This window comes from Oncorhynchus tshawytscha, linkage group LG07 (genome assembly GCF_018296145.1).
Source record: "Oncorhynchus tshawytscha isolate Ot180627B linkage group LG07, Otsh_v2.0, whole genome shotgun sequence".
Classification (NCBI taxonomy): Eukaryota; Metazoa; Chordata; class Actinopteri; order Salmoniformes; family Salmonidae; genus Oncorhynchus; species Oncorhynchus tshawytscha.
In genome coordinates, this window is record NC_056435.1 from 43662193 (window position 1) to 43684449 (window position 22257).

Below are 22257 nucleotides of genomic sequence, written 5' to 3' on the forward strand. Positions count from 1 at the left end.
AATCATCACTAGAGTCAGCCTTGGAATGTATTAAAAATCAAAACATATAGCCCAACGTTTGTATCACAACTAAAGTTACATACATAACTCTAAATTAAGCATATAGGAGTACCTGTTTCTTTATTAACGCTCAACACAGAATAGCTGCATGTGCGAACTCCCTCAAATTGTTTGGAGAAAATATCCTTTCTATTTTATTCAGCTTTGTTCAATTGTATTCTTCATACTACAAACTAATATAAAATAATGCCACGGAATACTAAGCAAATCTTGTCTGCCAAATTAACTAGTGTAGCCCACAGCCATATGGCATAGCCAGATCATTGCCTAACATAAGGACAACTCAGTGTGCTATTCTGTTCTTCTGAAATAGACTACATTTTCTTCATATCATGTTTCTTTAGACCTGTCTAAAATAAATAATGGATTTATTGTGTTGGTATAGACTATATTACATGGATTTATTAGACTTTTTCAAATGTAGGTGTTCCAAAGGTCTGTATTAGTGGCTTGTAGGCTGTGCCTGGAAGCCAGGAGATGCTAAATGTGTTTATGTTAATTAACTGTCAATTACCATGAGACTGGCTGTTATTGCTGATGTCATTTCATGACTGTCACAGCATTGGTACAGACGTTACAATATGTTACATGCTATTATTCTAAAAAGTCAACATAACGCCATAGCTTTTACAGAAATCTTTGTGAGAAAGGCTGAGTCAGACAAACTGATGCAGTACGTCATATGTGGGCTAGTTAATAACCTGTAACAAGACCTAGGCTACATGTATACGCACTAAGAACTGATATGCCTCTGGCATAAAGCATTGAAGTGGGCACGCACTGCTTCTACCTTTGTTTGCCCTGTCTAAAGGCAGGATCATAAATCAATACTTATTCTATTTAAAAAAGATACTATTGAAATTATATAATTGATACTGTTTTTCAACCCTTTTATTTGAAATTATTTTGTCATTTGAGGAATGGATACAAGATCAATTTCTATTCAATCTCGAGGACAAACACTGATGAAATGTTTTCTTATCGAATGATTGATAATGAACAATAAATATAAAATGATTGTATATGTTGTGTTTTTGTTTGAAAGGTTTCGGGTGAACTTGTGTCAAATCTTTTTTGTTCCCCTTATCTGATTTATTTACCTATTTAAGTCTGTTCTTATAGCCATTAAGTGGTTTCTTATCACTGCATTGTACAGTATATGGCAGAAGTATACGAGTGGTAAATACTGGGAATAATGAACACTGTCCAAACACACTACAGTGTATAAAAAGGCCAGGGTATAGCCAGTCCAATGTACTGTACTCCCAGGTAACTGATCAGACAAGATGAAGTTGGCTGTTGTGCTGTTTGCCTTAGTGACCCTTTCTGAGTGCCTTCTCAAGTAAGTACCATCATTCCTTAAATAAAATGTATAATGTATTTAATTTCTTGCACCTTATATCATCACAGATTTCTGTAGGGTATTGTGTTGAGAGAAACATGAGGGTAGCTTTTAAAAATGCTGAAACAAAAGTGAAAGGAAATCAGTTTTCTAACTGCAGCATCAGACCGTTTTGAGGCTCTGTTCCTCTGAGCCACAGAGATTTCAGTAGTGTTATATTATCTGATGCTAAACTAGAGATGTCCATTCTGTGGCCCAGGATTCCTCTGATAAAGGGGAAGTCAGCCAGGCAGACTCTGGAGGAGAAGGGTCTGTATGAAGAGTACAAGAGGAAGTATCGCTACAACCCCAGAGCCAAGTTTAACAGCAGGGCGGGTGGTGCCATGGTGCCCATGATCTACTATCCAGAGGTGAGTGCACCTAGCTATAGCCCAGACTGTCTCCATTGGTGACTGCTTAGGCTTACTCAAGTGTCTGGCTGAAACATTCTTCATATCATCTCATGAATCTCTCTCTGTCGTTCTCTCTTGACTGTCTCACACAGTCGACATACTACGGAGTCATTGACATCGGTACTCCCCCTCAGTCGTTCAAGGTTCTCTTTGACACGGGATCTGCTGACCTGTGGGTGCCCTCTCTCCATTGCAGCAGCAGCCAGGCCTGCAGTGAGTATGGACACACATTGATGACAGGGATGCTAAGATACACAACCGTGAAACAATGAAACTGTATCTAAACATGACATTTTATTCTTTGATTCTTTGTTGAAAATGTTCATTTAAATCATGTCTACTCCTCTCTCACTCCCACCCTCACCAGACAACCATGCCAGGTTCAACACTACAGCATCCTCCACATTCCAGCCCAGCTCAGAGACTTTCTCCATCCAATATGTCACTGGTTACATGACAGGGGATGTGGGATATGACACCGTAACAGTGAGAAACAGAAATATCTATTTACTTTCTCCCACATTGGTAATGTAACACTATATGTACTCTTAGTATGACACTCACATTTCTGGGCTAAATTAAATATTACCACTACCTTTTTAAAACCAAGTTTAACTTTATTTCCCAAACACAATTCAACACAATCACAATCGCTTTTTTGACTTTTTATTATTTTAAGCATATTTTAACACTGTCTTAAGACCTAACAAACACTTTGTAGTTTTTTAACACTGGGAAGAAAATACTTCAATTTTCTGAACTTGCCATTGGCTCAACATACTCCATGGCCATTGGCTCAACTTACCCCAAGGCAAACATTTAGACTATATTAGTCCACACAGCTACACTGCACTTTCATGCTAAGTTTAGGACCTCACATTGAAGCTTATAGAGACTGATGTATAGAACAATCGTAAAAAAATATCTACTTTGGTTTAGTTACAAGCATCATGAAACCTCTAACACAATCAATTAATTAGACTTGGATGAAAATCTGTTTTTTGGACCTAACTTCTTAAATATTTGGTCAAATTAAACATTTTGTGTATGGTTTCCTAGAAACAAGGGTTTCTCAATTTACCCCTTTGGCTCAACTTACCCCACTCTCCCCTACAACTTCTCATTCTTAATGGTCCAATGCAGCCATTTTTATCTCAATATCAAATCATTTCTATGTAACAATTAAGTACCTTACTGTGATTGTTTTCAATTAAAATGGTCAAAAAGAAACAAAAATAGCTTCTTAACAAAGAGCAATTTCTCAAGCAAGACTTTTGCTAGGACTTTCTGATATTGGTCTGAGTAGGGAGGGGAAAACTGAAAACTAGCTGTTATTTGGGACTCTTTCTTATTGGCCCATTAACTAATTTAATGCCTGGTGACATCACCAGGCAGGCCATAACTCCATCCCAACAAAACAGGCAGAAATGTATTTTCAAACAGCTCTTACACTAAAAGGGCATTATCATCATTTTTAACAGGATTATTCCAACCTCAAAGTGTGTCACAGTTGTGTCAAGTTGGCTAGATGTCTTTTGGGTGGTGGACCATTCCTGATATACACGGAAAACTGTTGAGCGTGAAAAACCCAGCAGCGTTGCAGTTCTTGACACAAACCGGTGCGCCTGGCACCTACTACCATACCCTATTCAAAATTACTTAAATATTTTGTCTTGCCCATTAACCCTCTGAATTGCACACATACACAATCCATGTCTCAATATTGTCTCAAGGATTACAAATCCTTCTTTAACTTGTCTCTTCCCTTCATCTACACTAATTGAAGTGGATTTATCAACAGACATCAATACAATAAGGGATCATAACCTTCACCTGGTCAGTCTATGTCATGGAAAGAGCAGGTGTTGTTAATGTTTGTACACTCAGTGTATATAAAACATAGGGAAATAACATATTTTTCTTCACTAGGCCTTTGAAATGTGTCACCACCAGCATTTTGAGAGGATGTGTGTGTGTGACTGTTTTTTCCCCTCAGTTCGGTGACTTGTATGTGACACACCAGATCTTTGGCCTGAGTCTGGTGGAGGATGCTTTCCTGGATAACTTACCATGGGATGGGATTCTGGGCCTGGCCTTCCCCGACCAGCAGTCAATTAACGGAGGTACTCCTGTATTTGACAACATTTGGAAACAAGGAAAGATCCCTCAAGACCTGTTCTCCATCTATCTGACCAGGTGAGATTTCATTGGAGGAATAAGTAGACAGGGTTGGGAGGAGGAGACGGGGACGATCTGCTAATGTTTACTAAGTCCTTCTATGTGATGAACATGTAAATTCTTCTTCCCAGCTCTGTAGATGGCAGTATGTTAATCCTGGGAGGAACTGACCCCTCCTACTTCACAGGAAGCATCCAATGGATTCCCATCTCTCAACCTACTGGCTACTGGCAGATTAATGTAGACAGGTAATATTATGGACGGCTAGTGTTTGTGAGTGTATGTGTAACAGAATTGAAGGTGTTAATTTTCCCACACAAGACACCAGCCAAGTTCAAACTCATTAAGGATGATAAGTCACTGGTGTTATGCCAACTTTTGTTGTCGATGACTCTGCAGAATAGTGATGCTCTGCTGAATGTGCTCTGCTTGTTGCAGTATTACTATCAATGGGAATACTGTGGCGTGTGCAGCGGGCTGCCAAGCTGTAGTAGACTCTGGCACCACTGAGATCCTAGGGCCTACCAGGGACGTCAATAACATCAATGGCTGGGTGGGAGCCTACAGTGAAGAGGTGGGTTTCACTGGATCTCAGTCTTATGAACACAGTTTTGTAATGGATATTTGTTAAGTTTTTCAGATTTCTAATAACTGAGGTGGAAATTATTTATGTTACTAATGGATGTGGCTCTGTAAAAGTTTTCAGGATAAAATAAAAAAAATAAACATTCCTCACTTCTTTACAGGGTCTTGTGAGTTGCAGTAACATAAAGCGCATGCCTGAGATTATCTTCAACATCAATGGATTCGGCTTCACTCTCCCAGCATCAACCTATGTTTTCCCAGTAAGTATCTCTAAAATGTAGTCTAATGTTCCATTTGAGCATGTATTTGAGTGCAAAATCATACTATTTTAGTGATATTTAAAGGATCATGCCAGTTAAAATAACCACAGATGTGCCAATGCTATTACGGTAATTTAATAATTGCTGCAATGTAAGGAAATCAACAATGTTGAGAAACCTTTCCACCTGGAAGTCATACTCCCTCTCTTCTCCCTCCAGTATGGCTCCAGCTGTACTACTGGTTTTGGCACCTGGGACAATGATCAGTGGATTCTGGGTGAGGTCTTCATGAGGCAGTTCTACACGGTCTTCAACAGAGAACAGAACTCGGTGGGCTTGGCCCAGGCTAAAAAGAGTCCAGAGTCAGACTGACACTGACACCCCTGCTGGTGCCCTGACACCATACCCGTCTGCATCTCAGACTGAGAGAGATTCGCCATCCCAACCATCTTCACTCCACTTATGTTTACATCTGAAGTGAACAATAGACATGGGTAATGGAAAATGAAAAAATCTCCACTACTATGCAATTGTTCCAATTATGCAAATAAAACAAAGTTAACCTGTATCCGATTAATGATTGATTAAGTCTATTATGATGTTTTTAAAATGTGTTGTCTGTTTGACACTTGAAATGGATTTTCATTCAGATTAATCAGATTGTCCCATCCTCCATATAAATTTGAGTGTTCTCCTCTGGTGTCAGACTGTATGTTCAGCTTAATAATTCACAATGCTGCCCACTAGATGGCATAACAACCCCTAGAGACTCAAATAGACACTATATATTTAGCTATTCATTTAATTGAGTCAGGAGGGGGCTTACAGAGAAAGGATGAGTCATCCTCTTTGAATTCAGTCCACACACACACACTCACACACACACACACACACACAACCACATGCCAATCATTCATCATGAGCAGCCACTGACTGGCATTAACCACGTCATCTTAGATGGATTCAGGTCGTTTTTACATTTCCTCTGCAGATCAAACGGTTCTAATTATAAACTATGCTTGAATATCTACAAGATGGAAATGTATAATTTTTACCACTATATGTGACGATAATACATATTGTACAGTATGTTACAGCAAGGCCATAGACCTCTTGCAGTGAAAAGACCATGCATTCATTAATTTTTATTTATTTATTTATTTTACCTTTATTTAACCAGGTAGGCAAGTTGAGAACAAGTTCTCATTTACAATTGCGACCTGGTAATTAATGTGCAGTAATCCTAGCATCTATCCACTATAAACCCTGTATGATCCAGTCCTTTTTACAGAGAGGGGGATACCAATGTATTGTTGTTCATTCAGAACATCTGCTGCTTTAAATCACCCAGTTTAATCATACTTGTCACTTCATTACAAAAACCTGGATGGTTTTGCTGCTGGTGAGGGTCAATATAGTAATAGAAGACATCTGGCGTGACTGAATCAGGGATTGCATCCCAATGGCACCCTATTCCCTGGCCAGAGCCCTATGGACCCTGGTCCAAAGTAGTGTACTATATAAGGAATAGGGTGCCATTTGGGACGCACAGGGTTTTTGAACATCCCTCTCCAGTCCTCTTGATTAATCTAGTAGAAGTCTTCATTTACACTTTCTTCTGCAGAGATTGACACTTAATTCATAATGACATTGAGTACATTAGTTCAGATTGGTGATAAACACAAATGCACACGGTCCTTCCTTCAGTCTACCTGTTATTGAGTTACCTGTAAATGACATATGGGACGTGATGGTGTGCACATAGGAAGAATAAAGAGCTTGCATCAAACAGTGCCTGAAGAAAGTAAATGGACAGATGAGTGCAATACACACTGCTTCCCGATCAAGCTGAGTTTCCACCTCAGTGATCTGTGAGCTCTAGCATTACATCCCCCAGTGACCACAGTGCATGTCATTAGGGTATTATAGAAACAGAAGCCGGTGGAGTGGCATGCCATTTGGCTCAGCAAAGCCTGATATTCAGGCTCACATCACAGAGGAACAGAAAACACAAAATCGCAAGGAGGGCTGTTATAAAGCATCAATTCAGATATTGAGATGTTTCAACTTCCTGTTATGTTTGTCTTGAGTGCCCCTTTCCTAGAAAACACAGCATCATCACACTTCTTGTCTTGGATCTTTATAAGGTTGTGAATACAGTTGACAGCTACAGGTACAGAGGATGAACAGGAAGACATTTGAGAGCATAGGAGAGAGATTCTGACAAAAGACTGTCATTACAGATTAATGCATTTGTACTTGACCCATCAATATGCAGTTGAGTTGAGACATTGAAGTATTCTTAATATAGTAAGTAACACAGACGTACAGTAGGTAAACACAGAACATCACGAGAAATGACTACAACAAAGACAATACTTTTACATATACATACAAATAACAATTACTCAGCTGATTCCCTTTTTGAGTATCATAGGAGACTACGCACGTTACTCTTTGCATATTTAAAATAATTCATTGCTTGGTCCAAAATGATACATATTCTTCACCTGGAAAAAATAAGTCTTTAAACAGAAGAGCCAGAGGTCCAATAGCCTCTACCAGAAATGACCATGTCAATCATACAATGCCAGAAAATTGTCCAATTTAAGGGTCTTCAAAGCATAACAAGAGAATAGGTTAAGATAATATTCTCATATAACATTATCTGGCTAGTATGCAAATACTCACCCACAGTATCTTGCAACATCTTTACATAATTATTAATACTGTAGAGATACATAATATTAAACATCTGATTAATATATAGTATGTGATAGTTGGATAATGTGTAGTACGCATACATATGAAACTATATGACCCTGAGTAGGCTGAATGGATAGCATAAGAAAGTCTTCTCTGAAAATGTTAGTGGCACATATTTTGTTATTTGTGTTCAGTAACTGCTTTACTGTGAGTTAATAAAGTGCCTTTCAGCTTATACTATAGGTTTGAGTACATGGTCACAAGAGGTGGGAGTCTGTCTTCAAAGAGGTCCCTCTAAAACAGCACCACAGTTAGTGCCTCTATCAAGGTACTTCAATTACAATGGCACCTGATTTCAAGTTAAGAGGGACAGAGATACTCAGGTTGAAAAGCTGTCAGTCAAGGTTAGGTAATATCTAATGAAGCACGTTAAGAAACCCCCATAGCCTACAACTGGATGACTGAGCAGAGCTACATCATAAGGTTCAGCTTCAAAACAAGAGCTCAAACCACCTTGATAAACAGATGGGTAAAATTAACATCTGACTGTTGACCATTTTTCCAGAGCTCATCTTGCTGGCATAATATCAATGACCTTTGTATTATACCACCTACATCCGTCCATAATCTTCTAGGTGCAGTTGTGTCTGTTTAGCAATACAAGTAAATGACACGATGACACAGTATCTGTTGTTCCAGTGCTAGAGTTGTGTTTACATCCAATGCTCAGCTGTGGCAGGGGCGCTAAGTGGGCTAGCATATTAGCTGTACTACTGGCAGCTATTTCTTACCGTGTTTTTGAGACGATCGCCCAGTAGGCATTTGTCCATTTGGTTAGGGACTTGAACCCATAACCAGAAGTACTCAGTGGATTGTCACAACAACTCCCTTTGGTAGGACTGGGCTTGGCTGCTAACAAATATCCTTTCTGTCCCAGGCACACACTGTCCCACCAGCATTCCCCACCTTATAGTGATTAAGTGACAGAAACTATTCTTAGCCTGGTGATCCAGGCTTCACAGCAGCACAGATGTATTGGAGCAATGTTGTGTCTATTGCATTAAATAGATTTTAATGCTGCTTCTATTGGTTATATGAATTCAGCTACAACTCGTAATGTTTTTGTGCCCCCTATCACTGGAAAGCATTAACAATATTGTTATTTTAAAACATAGAGATTGAAGCATTTGATGAACACAGATTGCTACAGAATAAATTAGTGAGAATGAATCCTCATTTGGTTGAAAGTTCTTGTCTTATAAAAAAGACACGATAGTGTAATACCACTATGTAAAGCTACTTGCCCTACTGAACTGATGCATATGGGAAGTGGATAGCCTCTTTCTGCTTAATAATCAAGTCACAGTCCTACTGAGGCAGCAGAGTCGCCCATCCTCCCCCCTCCCCCAAATGTTTTGATGTGAAAGATCTTCTAGTTGAAGCGAAACACCCTCTCACACCACAATAGGGGTGTCCGAGCACACAGAGCTCAGAGACTCCACATCTGACTTTCTTCTCTGTCCCTGCTTTCCTCTGTCCTCCTCCTGCCACTCCTCCTCCTCCTCCCCACATGGGCTCAGTCGCCCATTCTGCTCGATCAGGCCCTTTGGGTCCGGGAAGGCCACATGCCTGTTGAAGGGAGGCTTATCGAAGGCCCCCCCTCCTCCACCTCCCTCTGGGCCTGTGTCCTCATGGGTGGGAGAAACGCTGACAGTGGAGGAGTGGAGGCTGTCCCCCAGAGCCCTCTTGTCCAGGCCCTGGCTTGAGCAGCAGAAGCAGCGACAGGGTGTGAGGTAGAGGTAGATGAGCACCATCACCGCACTGGCCAGACAGCCCACCAGTGTGGTGTAAGCAGTCTTCATGCCCTCATGCCCTCCAGCCTGAGTGGTGTTGTGCACCTCCACAGTCACATACAGAGTCTCGTTGAGGGAGTCCCCCACTGCGTAACAGGTGTAGACCCCAGAGTCCTCTAGCGTGAGGGGGCCGATCTGCAGACTGCCGTCGCCGAGGACCCTAGCACTTTGGTTCCCAGAGGACACCTGCACATTGCCGGGCAAGACCCAGCTCTTCAGCACGTCCCTCTGCCTGGTGTCACAGCCCAGGTTTAAAACCTGCTCTAGATAGGCCTCCTCACCTATGATGGTCACAGCGCTGCAATTTAGATGGACCTTGTTAAGCTCCAAGGTAAGCACCTTCTCCTTCTGCGTGCCTGGGAGTAGACAGGTGTGGTCGTCCCTGAAGTCAGTGGCGGAGCTGAGCTCCAGGAGGTGCCAGCGGGCCAGCATGCTGTACAGCTCACAGCTGCAGGGCAGCGGGTTGTTGTGGAAGTAGAGACCGTTCTTGATCCAAGCAGGCAGGACCTGGAGCTCCTGTATGGGCAGGAGTTTAACCCGGTTGGTGGACACATCCAGTAGTGTGAGCTTCTCAAGCCGGTTCCTCTCCTTAACCAGCTCCAAGGGGAAGCGTTTCACCTGGTTCTGGCTGAGGTAGAGCTTCTGCAGGCTATTGAGGCCCGAGAAGGCGGTGCGGTCGATCTGGGAGATGTGGTTGTTGTAAAGCAGCAGCACCTCCAGGTGCTCCAGGGGCTCGAAAATGAACTCTTCCAAGATTTTCAGGCCGTTTGAGGACAGATCCAGGTAACGCAGCCATGTGACGTACAGAAAAGCCTCAGAGGAGAGAAAGGTGAGGCCGTTGTGGCTGAGCAGGAGACTGTGCAGCTTGCTGAGCTTGACCGGGGTCCATTCAGCTTTCAGTTTACTGATTTGGTTGAAGCTAAGGTCCAGCACAGCGGTGTAGCGAGGCAGAGCCATGGGGATTCCGGTCAGGTTCATCTTGGAGCAGCTGACGATGTTGCTAGCACACAAACAGGTTTTGTGGCAGGTGATAGGTTTGGAGCTGGTCATTGCTCCTGGAGGCAGTAGGAGAGTCAGGACCAGAAGGGCAAAGAGCCCCTTAATAGACACTCCTGCTATGGCACAATGGGAACCAGAGAGTAGCCCATCCACCATGTCTGGTGCAAGCATGGTGGAGGATGTTGGATGTATTTTTTGATAGGGAATCTTTGTTTTCAAAATGCAGCATTTAGGCTGCATATGACATACACCGCCAAACGACCATGTGCTGAAATAAAGTATTGTAATGTTATTCATCACATCTTTTATGAGAGGTCAGCAGCACATTGTTTACACTCACCTTGATATTTGTAGTGTCCCCTGGCAAAAAATTATACCAACACCTAGCTATAACATTAACAACCATATGACTTGATCATAACTCACACATGTGGGCTGTCAAGCAGAGTAGATGCACTACAAACAGTAATGTAATTTACCCATACACACTTGGTACACTTACCTGGGTGCATTGCACCACAGGACATCTACAATTATTCCCATCATCAGTTGAACTTCATGCATCTCTGTACAAATCTGTCCTTCATCTCCATGCTTGTTTCATTCACTAACACATGTTAAACATTGGACACGCTGCCTACAGCCTACACCTCTCGCCACATCAGTCACAGAAAGCACTGCATAATGTACCATAGTCTATGGCTACATAAAAAAAGCTGAGTACTTTTTTATCTGCTGATGCCACAATCTGACTCAATAAGATACATTTACAAACTTGCATATTTAAGATAATAAATGAAACATTGTTTCATTTTCAAAAACCTATAGAAACCTTTACAACATCCAGAAGAACACTGCGTATACACAAGCTTTATTTTACCTTGTGCTCCCTCTCAAGGCGTAAACTGAAGAAGATCAAAGGCGATATTGAGAAATGTCGCAGGTTGAACAGCAAATGGATCCACGACGTCGATGCAAAATAGTAGCCTAACAATAGGCTATAATTCATATAAACAAAGCGAATTCGGAAGTGCTTCTAGCAGAGTAGACCACAGCCGAATGATGTCAAGCTTTCTATACCGTAACAAAGAGAGAGACGCAACAGCCTTCTGATTGATTACTGGGAGGGCGCTCATGAGATGCGCTTTAACAAACACAGCACCGACCTCGAGCCAAGTCCATTAGTTTTCAACCCAGTATCCCAATGCAACAGTTTTACGGATTATTATCATGGAAGGTAGAAAAAAAACGATTAAATAGGGAATACAGATTAGGAGAAAGGGGTTTTAAGGGGTAGCCTATTTATTTTAGTTACTAGGTTATTTTCTTTTCTTCTGTAGGTCTAATAACAGGTGAAAACTTTACACAGGTGTATGTTAATGTGGCCCATTGTATAATTCAGCCTATTTTGGTTTCTTCATTTCGAAAATAGGTCATACAATATGATGTGAAAAAAGGAAAATGCCACCTGAATCAAAGTGATGAGTTACCTGGGGCTACCCTCTAGTCTAGACTAAACACAGCCACCACATTTCATATTTCACATTTTCTCCCTCCTTTTTTATATGTCTGGTTGCTGTATGGATGTGAGAATCTTATATTTCCATGAATTAATGTCATTATAGTGTTGTTCTATTGCTAACAGTGGTGGCTTCTGTGTTCAACCGTGGTAGATGAGTTGTCTTCATTATAACTGAGGAGGAGCGTTAATAAGAGGATTGTGCTGTTCAGTTCAAAGCCTGAAGGACAATTACTGTCATATCTGTCCACAGACCAGTGCTAATTTGATCATCAAATGGGGGTTTTCACATTCTGTGCAGTTTCTAGACAGAAGGGGTCCTTGGAGGAGGTTTATCTTATCCCCGTTGTGCAGTGGAGGACATGACAGTTTGTCCTTCTCAGTGAAGAACACCTCAAATAGAGTCACATGTGCTTCCATTGAGAGATGAGACCTCACTGTCTGTATAGGAGCTGCTGGCAAGAAGCATCATGATCCGTTTGAACTGTAGATGCTCCTTATCAGAGTGTGTGATGTGCATATTAATATGTGTTGGTGGATCAATATGTTGATTTAGGATTGTAAGGAGTGGAATGTTGCATACAGAGGAATTACGAGATTCTTCATTGATTAGCAGATGCAGAAATGTGTGACCTTACTGAACAGCCCTAGTTTAGATTGCATGCAGGTGGCACACTAAGTAGCATTATCCTTTACATTGCCCTGACTTTGATCATTTATACCATAGTGGGGATTTTTTTTTCATCTTGCTGGTGAGAAAGGTCTCACTTGAGATGAGTTGACCCCACCTCTCTGTTAACTCTCAGATCACATGGCACAAAAGATGTCACTTGAGCTTTCAGAGTGAAGAATGATGGGAACCATCTACAGGGCTGGTTGCCATGGAAGCCAAGGTCAGTGACAGGTTTCTGCTGCAGAGGCATTGAGGAGGGAGAGCAGAAACGTGTGTGTCACAGGGTGACAGATTCTAGAGTCTGGGTTGAGCAGGCAGACGGAAGCAGAGGCAGACAACAAAAAGGATCGTTTTCCACATTTATTTTCACAAGGCATGGTTTTCAATAGTCACTGTTTCAGTAATCAAGTTTCAACACATTCTCAATTTGTTTTCACAATACAGTTAAAATGCTTCCTTCTTCATTTCCATTTGAATGAACTCCATCTTTTAATGAACTCAGACTTAGTCATACAGTACAGCATAAAGTCGATTTGCCATGTCCACTCATCAATCATTTCAGCCTTAAAGGTCCAGTGTAGTAAAAAATGTGATATTCCTGTGATTTATATTTATTTCCACACTATGAGGCTGGAATTGTGAAAACGATGATAATGTGCTTCTAGTGTAAGACCTGTTTGAAAAGACCACCTGTTTTGGTGGGATGGAGTTTAGGCGTGTCTGGTGACATCACCAGGTGGTAAATAAGTTAATAGACCAATAAGAAAGAAAGTTAAAAGCCTACCTGCCAATAGCAGCTAGTTTTCAGTTTTCCCATCTCCACTCAGACCATTCCCAGACAGTCCTAGCAAAATTATTGGTTGAGAAATTTCTCTTTGCTAAGAAGTTATTTTTGTTTCTTTTTGACCGTATTAATTGAAAACAATCCCAGTAAGGTACTTCATTGTTACCCAGAAATGATCTGACATTGAGATAAAAATGCCTGCATTGGACCTTTAAGCTCTGTTGCAACAACGCTCCACCATGCCTTTGGACAACATTGCCTCCTGTGGCCGGCAGTCTGGAGCACAAAAACAGGGGGTTTAAATACGCAATTCAAAATCACATGATACATGAATCCTCCAATAGGAATACTTGATTGTACATATGCAAAATAGTCACACCAATGACGTGTGTGTGTGTGTGTGTGTGTGTGTGTGTGTGTGTGTGTGTTATTGATTGTTAAGGGGGAGTATAATGACAATAATCATGAGGAAATTAAAACTGTCAGGCAGCTGCATAACTCCATGGCCTTTAATCAAAAGCTTCCCCATTTCCACTCACACACTCCATGCAGATGGTTGAGATGACATTACATGGACAGTATTGACAAAACATGATGAAACCTGAAGTAAATACATGAAGGATACATGAAAGGTTTGACATGTTTAATATCTAGCATACCTCTCAGTTCTGTTTGAAACAACAGCGTGACAAAGAACCAGGGTGGGGTCAGGATCAGGGATCAGGTCATTGGATGAAGTCATCCCTACAGTATGTGTTGTGAAACAAAAGGAATGCCAAGCTCTCGCGTTCCATTCTCAGTCCACTAGCAACTGTTGGATAAGAACAGAGCACCCTCCCACTCCCAGTCTCATACCTTTTTTGGGGTGTAGGGGTGGGCTGGGGTGGGGAGGTATCCTAAAATAGACCATGGCGCTTCTTCTTCCGCCTTCCTCTGTGTTCGAAACACATGTACATTTGTGTATGTGTGTGAATGCATGACACAGATGGAAAGAGAGCAACCCTGGTGCTTACTCCCTCCCTCCCTCTACAGGAAGCTTGATTCCTTATCTCCTTTCACACATTACAGTTTGCACCACATTACAACCACATATGACTCATGTATTCTGGGATGCGTTCTTAATGAGGAGTATATTTCAGTCATAGTAGAGTAGTAGAGTAGAGTAGTTGTCCTTGTATATCCCACTGACATAGCTATGGTCACTATGGACCACCTCAGTTAGGGTGTCTGTCTCTGCTCTTGAGTGAAGATTGTGGGTAGGTTAGTGTGTTACGACAGACATACTCTGCAAGGCCAGTGGTTCCCTCTGCTCTCACTGAACCCTCAGGGTGGAGTGAGGTAAGACAGAGGAGGTAGCGACCCATTTCACTTCCTCTCTGCCAAGCACCTGTGCTTACACAAATCCCGACCTTGGTAATATAAGGTTCTATCTGTGCAAAGCATAGTTCTGAGATATTGAGCATCAATATTTTCACATCCCAGATCTCAGAGCTATTTTGTAGTGAATTCTTCTTTCATAACACATTAGGGTGCTCACCTTAAATGTACCAAAAGTGAAGAGTAACAAAATCCTAAGACATTTGTAAATCAGTTTTTTTAGGGGGGTGCAGTCACAGATAGAACCGCATGGCTCTGAAATAGATTCTTTAAAGGAGTCAATGGAATGCAGAGAGTTCCATTGCCCAGATTGGGGAACATTAAACAAATCTGTCCTACAAAGTGGATATTCGGCAATTTGTCATGATTTATGTGTTGTAACAGGCCCACGATGTGATTACTTAAGTCCGATTTGGATATATTTGGCTGTTTTGCTGCATAACATTTGGACGTTGTCCCCTTTCAGGTTTAGAAGAAGTAACTGCTAAACGCTAGATCCCATTCACATAAACTGGATAGCATAGCTAGCATAAAGAAAATAGTGGTGGTAGTCAAAGTCGTTTTTAACTGTAATGCAGTTGATTAGTGATGATGACATAGACATTGGGGTTGACATCAATACAAGCATTACTCCAATTTTACTTCAACATAGTGTGAAACACACATATAAACAATAGTTTAATGTAGGCACATTTTTCTGGGGGAAAACGAGGAGATTCGGAATCTTTCCCCAAGGCCCTTTCCCCCATGTGTTTCCATGGCAATTCAATTGTTTTGGTCAAGTTCGATTGACCATTTTACCGCATCTACATGTATGTCAATCTGGCTTCAGCACAAGAGGTTCTACCTGACACTTCTGAATTAGACATGTTCAGTTTTTAAGAAAACTGTAGCTATTTGAATAAATTATAGAATAACACTATTTAACGAGATAGAGTCATAGTACATCATCAACTACATTAACTAGAGTCTGCAGCTCGGCGGAATTCTAATTAGCATAATACAAAAAATCCCCATAAAAGTCTGTCTGTTTAAGATAGAGATTTCTTATTTTTTTGCATTCCACCCTTCCACATTTGCAGTGAAAGGTTCTCAGCGGTTCTTGCAAAAACGTCTGTAGCAATTTGGCCTACAAAACATGACACCTCTATGGAAAAAAGAGACTCGCACGATGGTGTTCTCCATTTTGTTCTATGACCGCCACAAGGGTCACGGGACTCATCTGAAGTTGGCACTGCAGATCTGCCAACTTCTGTCTGTAGCGTTCGATCAGTTTGGGCTACATACAAATATGACCCCTCTATAGAAAGGTGAGTCTCTCACGAATACGTACATGTTGACCTCACAAGACTTGTCTGAAGGTACCTCAGTACAAGTTGAAAAAATGTATGGTAGTACATACAGTTGAAGTTGGAAGTTTACATATACTTAGGTTGGAGTCATTAAATCTAATTTTTCAACCACTCCACAAATTTCTTGTTAACAGACTATAGTTTTGGCAAGTCGGGTAGGATATCTGCTTTGTGCATGACACATGTCATTTTTCCAACAATTGTTTACATACACATTATTTCACTTATCATTCACTGTATCACAATTCCAATGGGTCAGAAGTTTACATACACTAAGTTGACTGTGCCTTTAAACAGTTTGGAAAATTCCAGAAAATGATGTCATGGCTTTAGAAGCTTCTGATAGGCTAATTGACATAATTTGAGTCAACTGGAGGTGTACCTGTGGATGTATTTCAAGGCCTACCTTCAAACTCAGTGCCTCTATGCTTGACGTCATGGGAAAATCAAAAGAAATCAGCTAAGACCTCAGAAAATAAATTGTAGAGCTCCACAAGTATTGGAGAGGCCATCACAAAGCCCTTACCTCAATCCCATAGAAGATTTGTGGGCAGAACTGAAAAAGCATGTGCGAGCAAGGAGGCCTACAAACCTGATTCAGTTGCACCAGCTCTGTCAGGAGGAATGGGCCAACATTCACCCAACTTTATGTGGGAAGCTGGTGGAAGGCTACCCAAAAATGTTGACCCATGTTAAACAATTTAAAGGCAATGCTGCCAAATACTAATTGAGTGTATGTAAACTTCTGACCCACTGGGAATGTGTTGAAAGAAATAAAAGCTGAAATAAATCATTCTCTCTACTATTATTCTGACATTTCACATTCTTGAAATAAAGTGGTGATCCTAACTGAACTAAGACAGGGAATCTTTACCAGGATTCAAGTCAGGAATTGTGAAAAACTGAGTTTAAATGTATTTGGCTAAGGTGTATGTAAACTTCCGACTTAAACTGCATGAAAGTAGTTTAGTGCCTAAAATAAGGTTAGACAGGGCTTAGACTCTAGAGGGGAAATGTATTATGATCATCAGACAAATTACTGTCATCCCTGAACAACGATGTGACAACATAATTTATTAAAACATTTCTGACAGTGTTGTTTTTTGCTTGCGTGCCAATATTGCTGGCTAGACTAGCCTAGACCATACTTAGAGGGAGATGGCAAAGACTGGTTCTGATTGGTCGGTCTGTATTTGTTCAGGCTTGTGATTGGATTGCAGATAGAACCTTTTAGCGCCAAGTTTAAACGGATTTATGGAGATAGAACTTTCTAGTAATTTATTTTTTCAAAAGTCTAACTCACAGACATATGAAGAACCACCTAAAATAAAGATACACTATGACTAACTAATTTATTTTACAAATATTTCAGATAGAACCATATAGTCCCAAGGTCTCGAAATATAGAATATATTGCAACTGAATCTGCAACTAGAATTTTGCTAGAGATATTCCCCCTGGAATAATGTTTTTTGGTTTTTGTTTGATGAATATTGTTTTTTCTCTGTTGTTTAATTTTGCTTTGCATGTGTTTGAATGCCCACATTGTGTATACCCAGTGGGCAAAAACATATTGAATCAATATTGTTTCCACATCATTTCAACAACAAAAATGTAATGTGATGACATTGAATCAACGTGGAAAACTGCTTGGATTTTTCTTTAAAGTCATCAACGTAAAGGAATTTAGTATTTTTTTCACCCAGCTTTTAACCTAATCCAATCACATGGTGAAATGTTTTGTTGATTTCAGGTTGAATTCACGTTAGTTGACAACCCAACCAAATGTAAATAAAAACTAGATGTTGATGTGACATCTGTGCCCAGTGGGTACTTTGTGAGTCTTCACATGTGGGAGGTACAGTGGGGCAAAAAAGTATTTCGTCAGCCACCAATTGTGCAAGTTCTCCCACTTAAAAAGATGAGAGAGGCCTGTAATTTTCATCATAGGTACACTTCAACTATGACAGACAAAATTAGAAAAAAATCAAGAAAATCACATTGTAGGATTTTTTATGAATTTATTTTCAAATTATGGTGGAAAATAATTATTTGGTCACATGTGTGTTTATGACACACTGTTCTGAGCTCAAGGAGGAATGATTGGTCACCCTGACTCACATTACACAAGGACTGCATTGCATTGTGGGAAGGAGGAGTGCTACATTGATTGTTCAGTCAATTTTAAAGGAAGGTTTAGGTCACTCTGGTTTTACAAGTCTATGCAGTAGCCTCTCTTCTCACACAGCTTTATGAGAGCACACATCTGATTACGGCAGATACTGTAAAAGGTTTACAGCCTAATCCTCTCCCATTGCTGTCTAATATGTGCAGTGTATCAATTTGACATGAAACCCTGACCTTGCCCATCCCATTACTGCGATACAACCCGGGTGCAGCTGCAGCTCCCTGGATGAAACTGTAACATGTATGGCTCCTCTAATAGCAGTAATTAACTCTGACTGACTGTCAGAGTAATAGTAGGACCAGAGACCGGGACACAAAATGACATTCTCTCTTTCCGTCTCACTGTCACATGGCAGTCACAATACATTGAGTTATTGTACTGATAACAGTCATTAACTGGATGACAAGGGAAAGGTAAATCTATCAATAACCTCTGGGACCCCTAGGAACCTCTACGCTGCGAATGACATATTCTTAACCGGTTAATTAAACACAATACATTTGAATAAAACCACATTAAAGCTATGTAGAAAGAATGTGATTGGGCGTCAGATTGAACATCAGTCGGCTAGTTAAGGATTCTGTGACCAAGGCTGTGGTTTGGAGCCATAGCGTTACCCTGGTAATGAAACACACCTTTTACTGTCACACCTCTTACTGTCTCCTGACCCTCCTGTCTCAGCCTCCAGTATTTATGCTGCAGTAGTTTGTGTGTCGGGGGGCTAGGGTCAGTTTGTTATATCTGGAGTACTTCTCCTGTCCTATCCGGTGTCCTGTGTGAATTTAAGTATGCTCTCTCTAATTCTCTCTTTCTCTCTTTCTTTCTCTCTCTCGGAGGACCTGAGCCCTAGGACCATGCCTCAGGACTACCTGGCATGATGACTCCTTGCTGTCCCCAGTCCACCTGGCCGTGCTGCTACTCCAGTTTCAACTGTTCTGCCTGTGATTATTATTATTTGACCATGCTGGTCATTTATGAACATTTGAACATCTTGGCCATGTTCTGTTATAATCTCCACCCGGCACAGCCAGAAGAGGACTGGCCACCCCTCATAGCCTGGTTCCTCTCGAGGTTTCTTCCTAGGTTTTGGCCTTTCAAGGGGGCTTTTCCTAGCCACCGTGCTTCTACACCTGCATTGCTTGCTGTTTGGGGTTTTAGGCTGGGTTTCTGTACAGCACTTTGAGATAGCGGATGTACGAAGGGCTATATAAATAAATTTGATTTTGAACAACAGTCAGTCACCCAATGGGACATGGGGGTGCGTTATTTTGGAGGGATATAAGGTGTGTCAGGTAGGGGTGTCAGAGTGTTGACCCTGTCCTGTGGTTTGTATTGGCAGCAGCATGGCGGAGGGAGGGGCGCACAAGTCACACGAGTCCTGGAGTCCTGATGAATGAGGCTGGCTGGGTTGGTGGCGGGGATGGAGGGCAGGTGAGCAGGGAAATGCATCTCCCTGCCCAGTACTCCCATCAGCCAAATGAGAAGTCTGAGAACACTGCTCTGCTGCTAACACTCATCATTGTTCAAGGGTATCAAGGTGTTTTAGCAGTTTTTAGGTACTATTTTAGATTTACAGTGCCGTGTGAAAGTATTCACCACCTTGGCATTTTTCCTATTTTGTTTTCTTACAACCTAGAATTAAAATAGATTTTTGGGGGGTTTGTATAATTTGATTTACACAACATGCCTACCACTTTGAAGATGCAAAATATTTTTTATTGTGAAACAAACAAGAAATAAGACAAAGAACAGAAAACTTGAGTGTGCATAACTACTCCCCCCCAAATTCAATACTTTGTAGAGCCACCTTTTGCAGCAATCACAGCTGCAAGTCTCTTGGGGTATGTCTCTATAAGCTTGGCACATCTAGCCACTGGGATTTTTGCCCATTCTTCAAGGTAAAACTGCTCCAGCTCCTTCAAGTTGGATGGGTTCTACTGATGTACAGCAATCTTTAAGTCATACCACAGATTCTCAATTGGATTGAGGTCTGGGCTTTGACTAGGCCATTGTAACGGCAGATTTCCTCCTCCTCGTCTGAAGAGGAGTAAGGATCGGACCAAGATGCAGTGTGGTAAGTGTTCATGACGATTTTAATAAGAAAAGCATTGAACACTATGAAATACAAAACAATAAATGATAACGTGAAATAAACCAAACCGAAACAGTACCGTGTGGCGAAAAACACTCATACGAGAAACAAACACCCACAAACCAACAGTGAAACCCAGGCTACCTAAATATGGTTCTCAATCAGGGACAACGATAAACAGCTGCATCTGATTGAGAACCATATCAGGCCAAACACAGAAATAGAAAAAACATAGAAACACAAACATAGACTGCCCACCCCAACTCACGCCCTGACCATACTAAATAAAGACAAAACAAAGGAAATAAAGGTCAGAACGTGACAGTACCCCCACCCCCCAAGGTGCGAACTCTGGCCGCAAAACCTGAACCTATAGGGGAGGGTCTGGGTGGGTGTCTGTAAGCGGTGGTGGTTCTGGCGTGGGACGTGGACTCCACTTCACCACAGTTCTAGTGCGCCTCTTCGCCCACCTCCGTGGCCTCTTTAAAGCGGCGACCCTCGCCAGCGACCTTGGACTGGGGACCCTAGAAATGGGTCCCGAATAGGCGGGAGACTCTGGCAGCGCCGGACAGGTGGGAGACTCCGGCACCGCCGGACAGGCGCAGCTCCGGAGTGAAGGGCGATTCTGGCATCGCCTGGCTGACTGACGGCTCTGGCAGCTCCTGGCTGGCAGGCGGCTCTGGCAGCTCCTGGCTGGCTGACGGCTCTGGCAGCTCCTGGCTGGCTGACGGCTCTGGCAGCTTCTGGCTGGCTGGCGGCTCTGGCAGCTCCTGGCTGGCTGACGGCTCTGGCAGCTCCTGGCTGGCTGACGGCTCTGGCAGCTTCTGGCTGGCTGGCGGCTCTGGCAGCTTCTGGCTGGCTGGCGGCTCTGGCAGCTCCTGGTTGGCTGACGGCTCTGGCAGCTCCTGGCTGGCTGGCGGCTCTGGCATCTCCTGGCTGACTGACGGCTCTGGCAGCTCCTGGCTGACTGACGGCTCTGGCAACTCAGGACAGAAGGGAGACTCTAGCAGCTCAGGACAGACGGGAGTCTCTAGCAGCTCAGGACAGACGGGAGACTCTAGCAGCTCAGGACAGCCTGGAGACTCTAGCAGCTCAGGACAGACGGGAGACTCTTGCAGCTCAGGACAGACGGGAGACTCTGGCAGCACTGGACAGACGGGAGGCTCTGGCAGCACTGGAGAGGAGGAAGGCTCTGGCAGCGCTGGACAGGCGGGAGACCCTGTAGGCAGAAAACGGAGAGACAGCCTGGTGCGGGGGCTGCCACCGGAGGGCTGGCGCATGGAGGTGGCACTGGGTAGACCGGACCGTGCAGGCGCACTGGAGCTCTTGAGCACCGAGCCTGCCCAACCTTACCTGGTTGCATATATATATATACGCACGCACCACTTTTCTGTGTTTAAAAAAAATAAATAATTGAAAACAAGTTGTTTTTTAAAAATTTCACTTCACCAATTTGGACTCTTTAATATATGTTCAATACATGATATCCAAACAAAAATACATTTAAATTACAGGTTGTAATGCAACAAAATAGGAAAAACACCAAGGGGGATGAGTGCTTTTGCAAGGCACTGTATGTACTATTTCTACAGTACCCCTTCCGTTATGAAATATATATATATAAATGATTTTATGGTGTTATATAATTGTATTATATCCAATTTGATCATATTTTTATATCCAGGTAACTACTGCATTACGAGCTTGATTTAATTGAGTCCTAAGAAGGGTCATCAGTTTATTATCTAGTTTAGGAGTCCTCAAACTTTTTCAGGCTGGGGACCCCTTTTGTGATAGCAAATTCATCAGGGACCCCCTCAATCAGAACACAACTCAA

The 22257-nt window shown here is 42.1% G+C and overlaps 2 protein-coding genes across 2 annotated transcripts; one reads left to right on the plus strand and one right to left on the minus strand.

Annotated features, from left to right (window-relative positions):
- Positions 1-1290: 1290 nt before the first annotated feature.
- LOC112254576 (pepsin A) lies at positions 1291-5445 on the plus strand. Its single transcript, XM_024427278.1, has 9 exons — positions 1291-1402; positions 1662-1812; positions 1947-2067; positions 2222-2340; positions 3851-4050; positions 4164-4280; positions 4471-4606; positions 4779-4877; positions 5097-5445. The coding sequence occupies exons 1-9, from the start codon at positions 1347-1349 to the stop codon at positions 5247-5249; spliced, it is 1152 nt and encodes a 383-aa protein (XP_024283046.1). The 5' UTR covers positions 1291-1346; the 3' UTR covers positions 5250-5445.
- A 1556-nt stretch (positions 5446-7001) lies between these two features.
- LOC112254575 (amphoterin-induced protein 1) lies at positions 7002-11660 on the minus strand. Its single transcript, XM_024427277.2, has 2 exons — positions 11316-11660; positions 7002-10703 (listed from the first exon to the last, which is right to left on the minus strand). Exon 2 carries the CDS (start codon positions 10673-10675, stop codon positions 9038-9040), a length of 1638 nt encoding a protein of 545 aa, XP_024283045.1. The 5' UTR covers positions 10676-10703; positions 11316-11660; the 3' UTR covers positions 7002-9037.
- Between the last annotated feature and the right edge of the window lie 10597 nt (positions 11661-22257).

Bases quoted from the DNA above. Each gene is read 5' to 3' on its own strand.
- LOC112254576 (XM_024427278.1), top strand. From the start codon at position 1,347: ATGAAGTTGGCTGTTGTGCTGTTTGCCTTAGTGACCCTTTCTGAGTGC. The intron at 1,403-1,661 runs GTAAGTACCATC...TCTGTGGCCCAG, and splicing joins CTTTCTGAGTGCCTTCTCAA to GATTCCTCTGATAAAGGGGA. The intron at 4,281-4,470 runs GTAATATTATGG...TGCTTGTTGCAG, and splicing joins TGGCAGATTAATGTAGACAG to TATTACTATCAATGGGAATA.
- LOC112254575 (XM_024427277.2), bottom strand. From the start codon at position 10,675: ATGCAGCCTAAATGCTGCATTTTGAAAACAAAGATTCCCTATCAAAAA.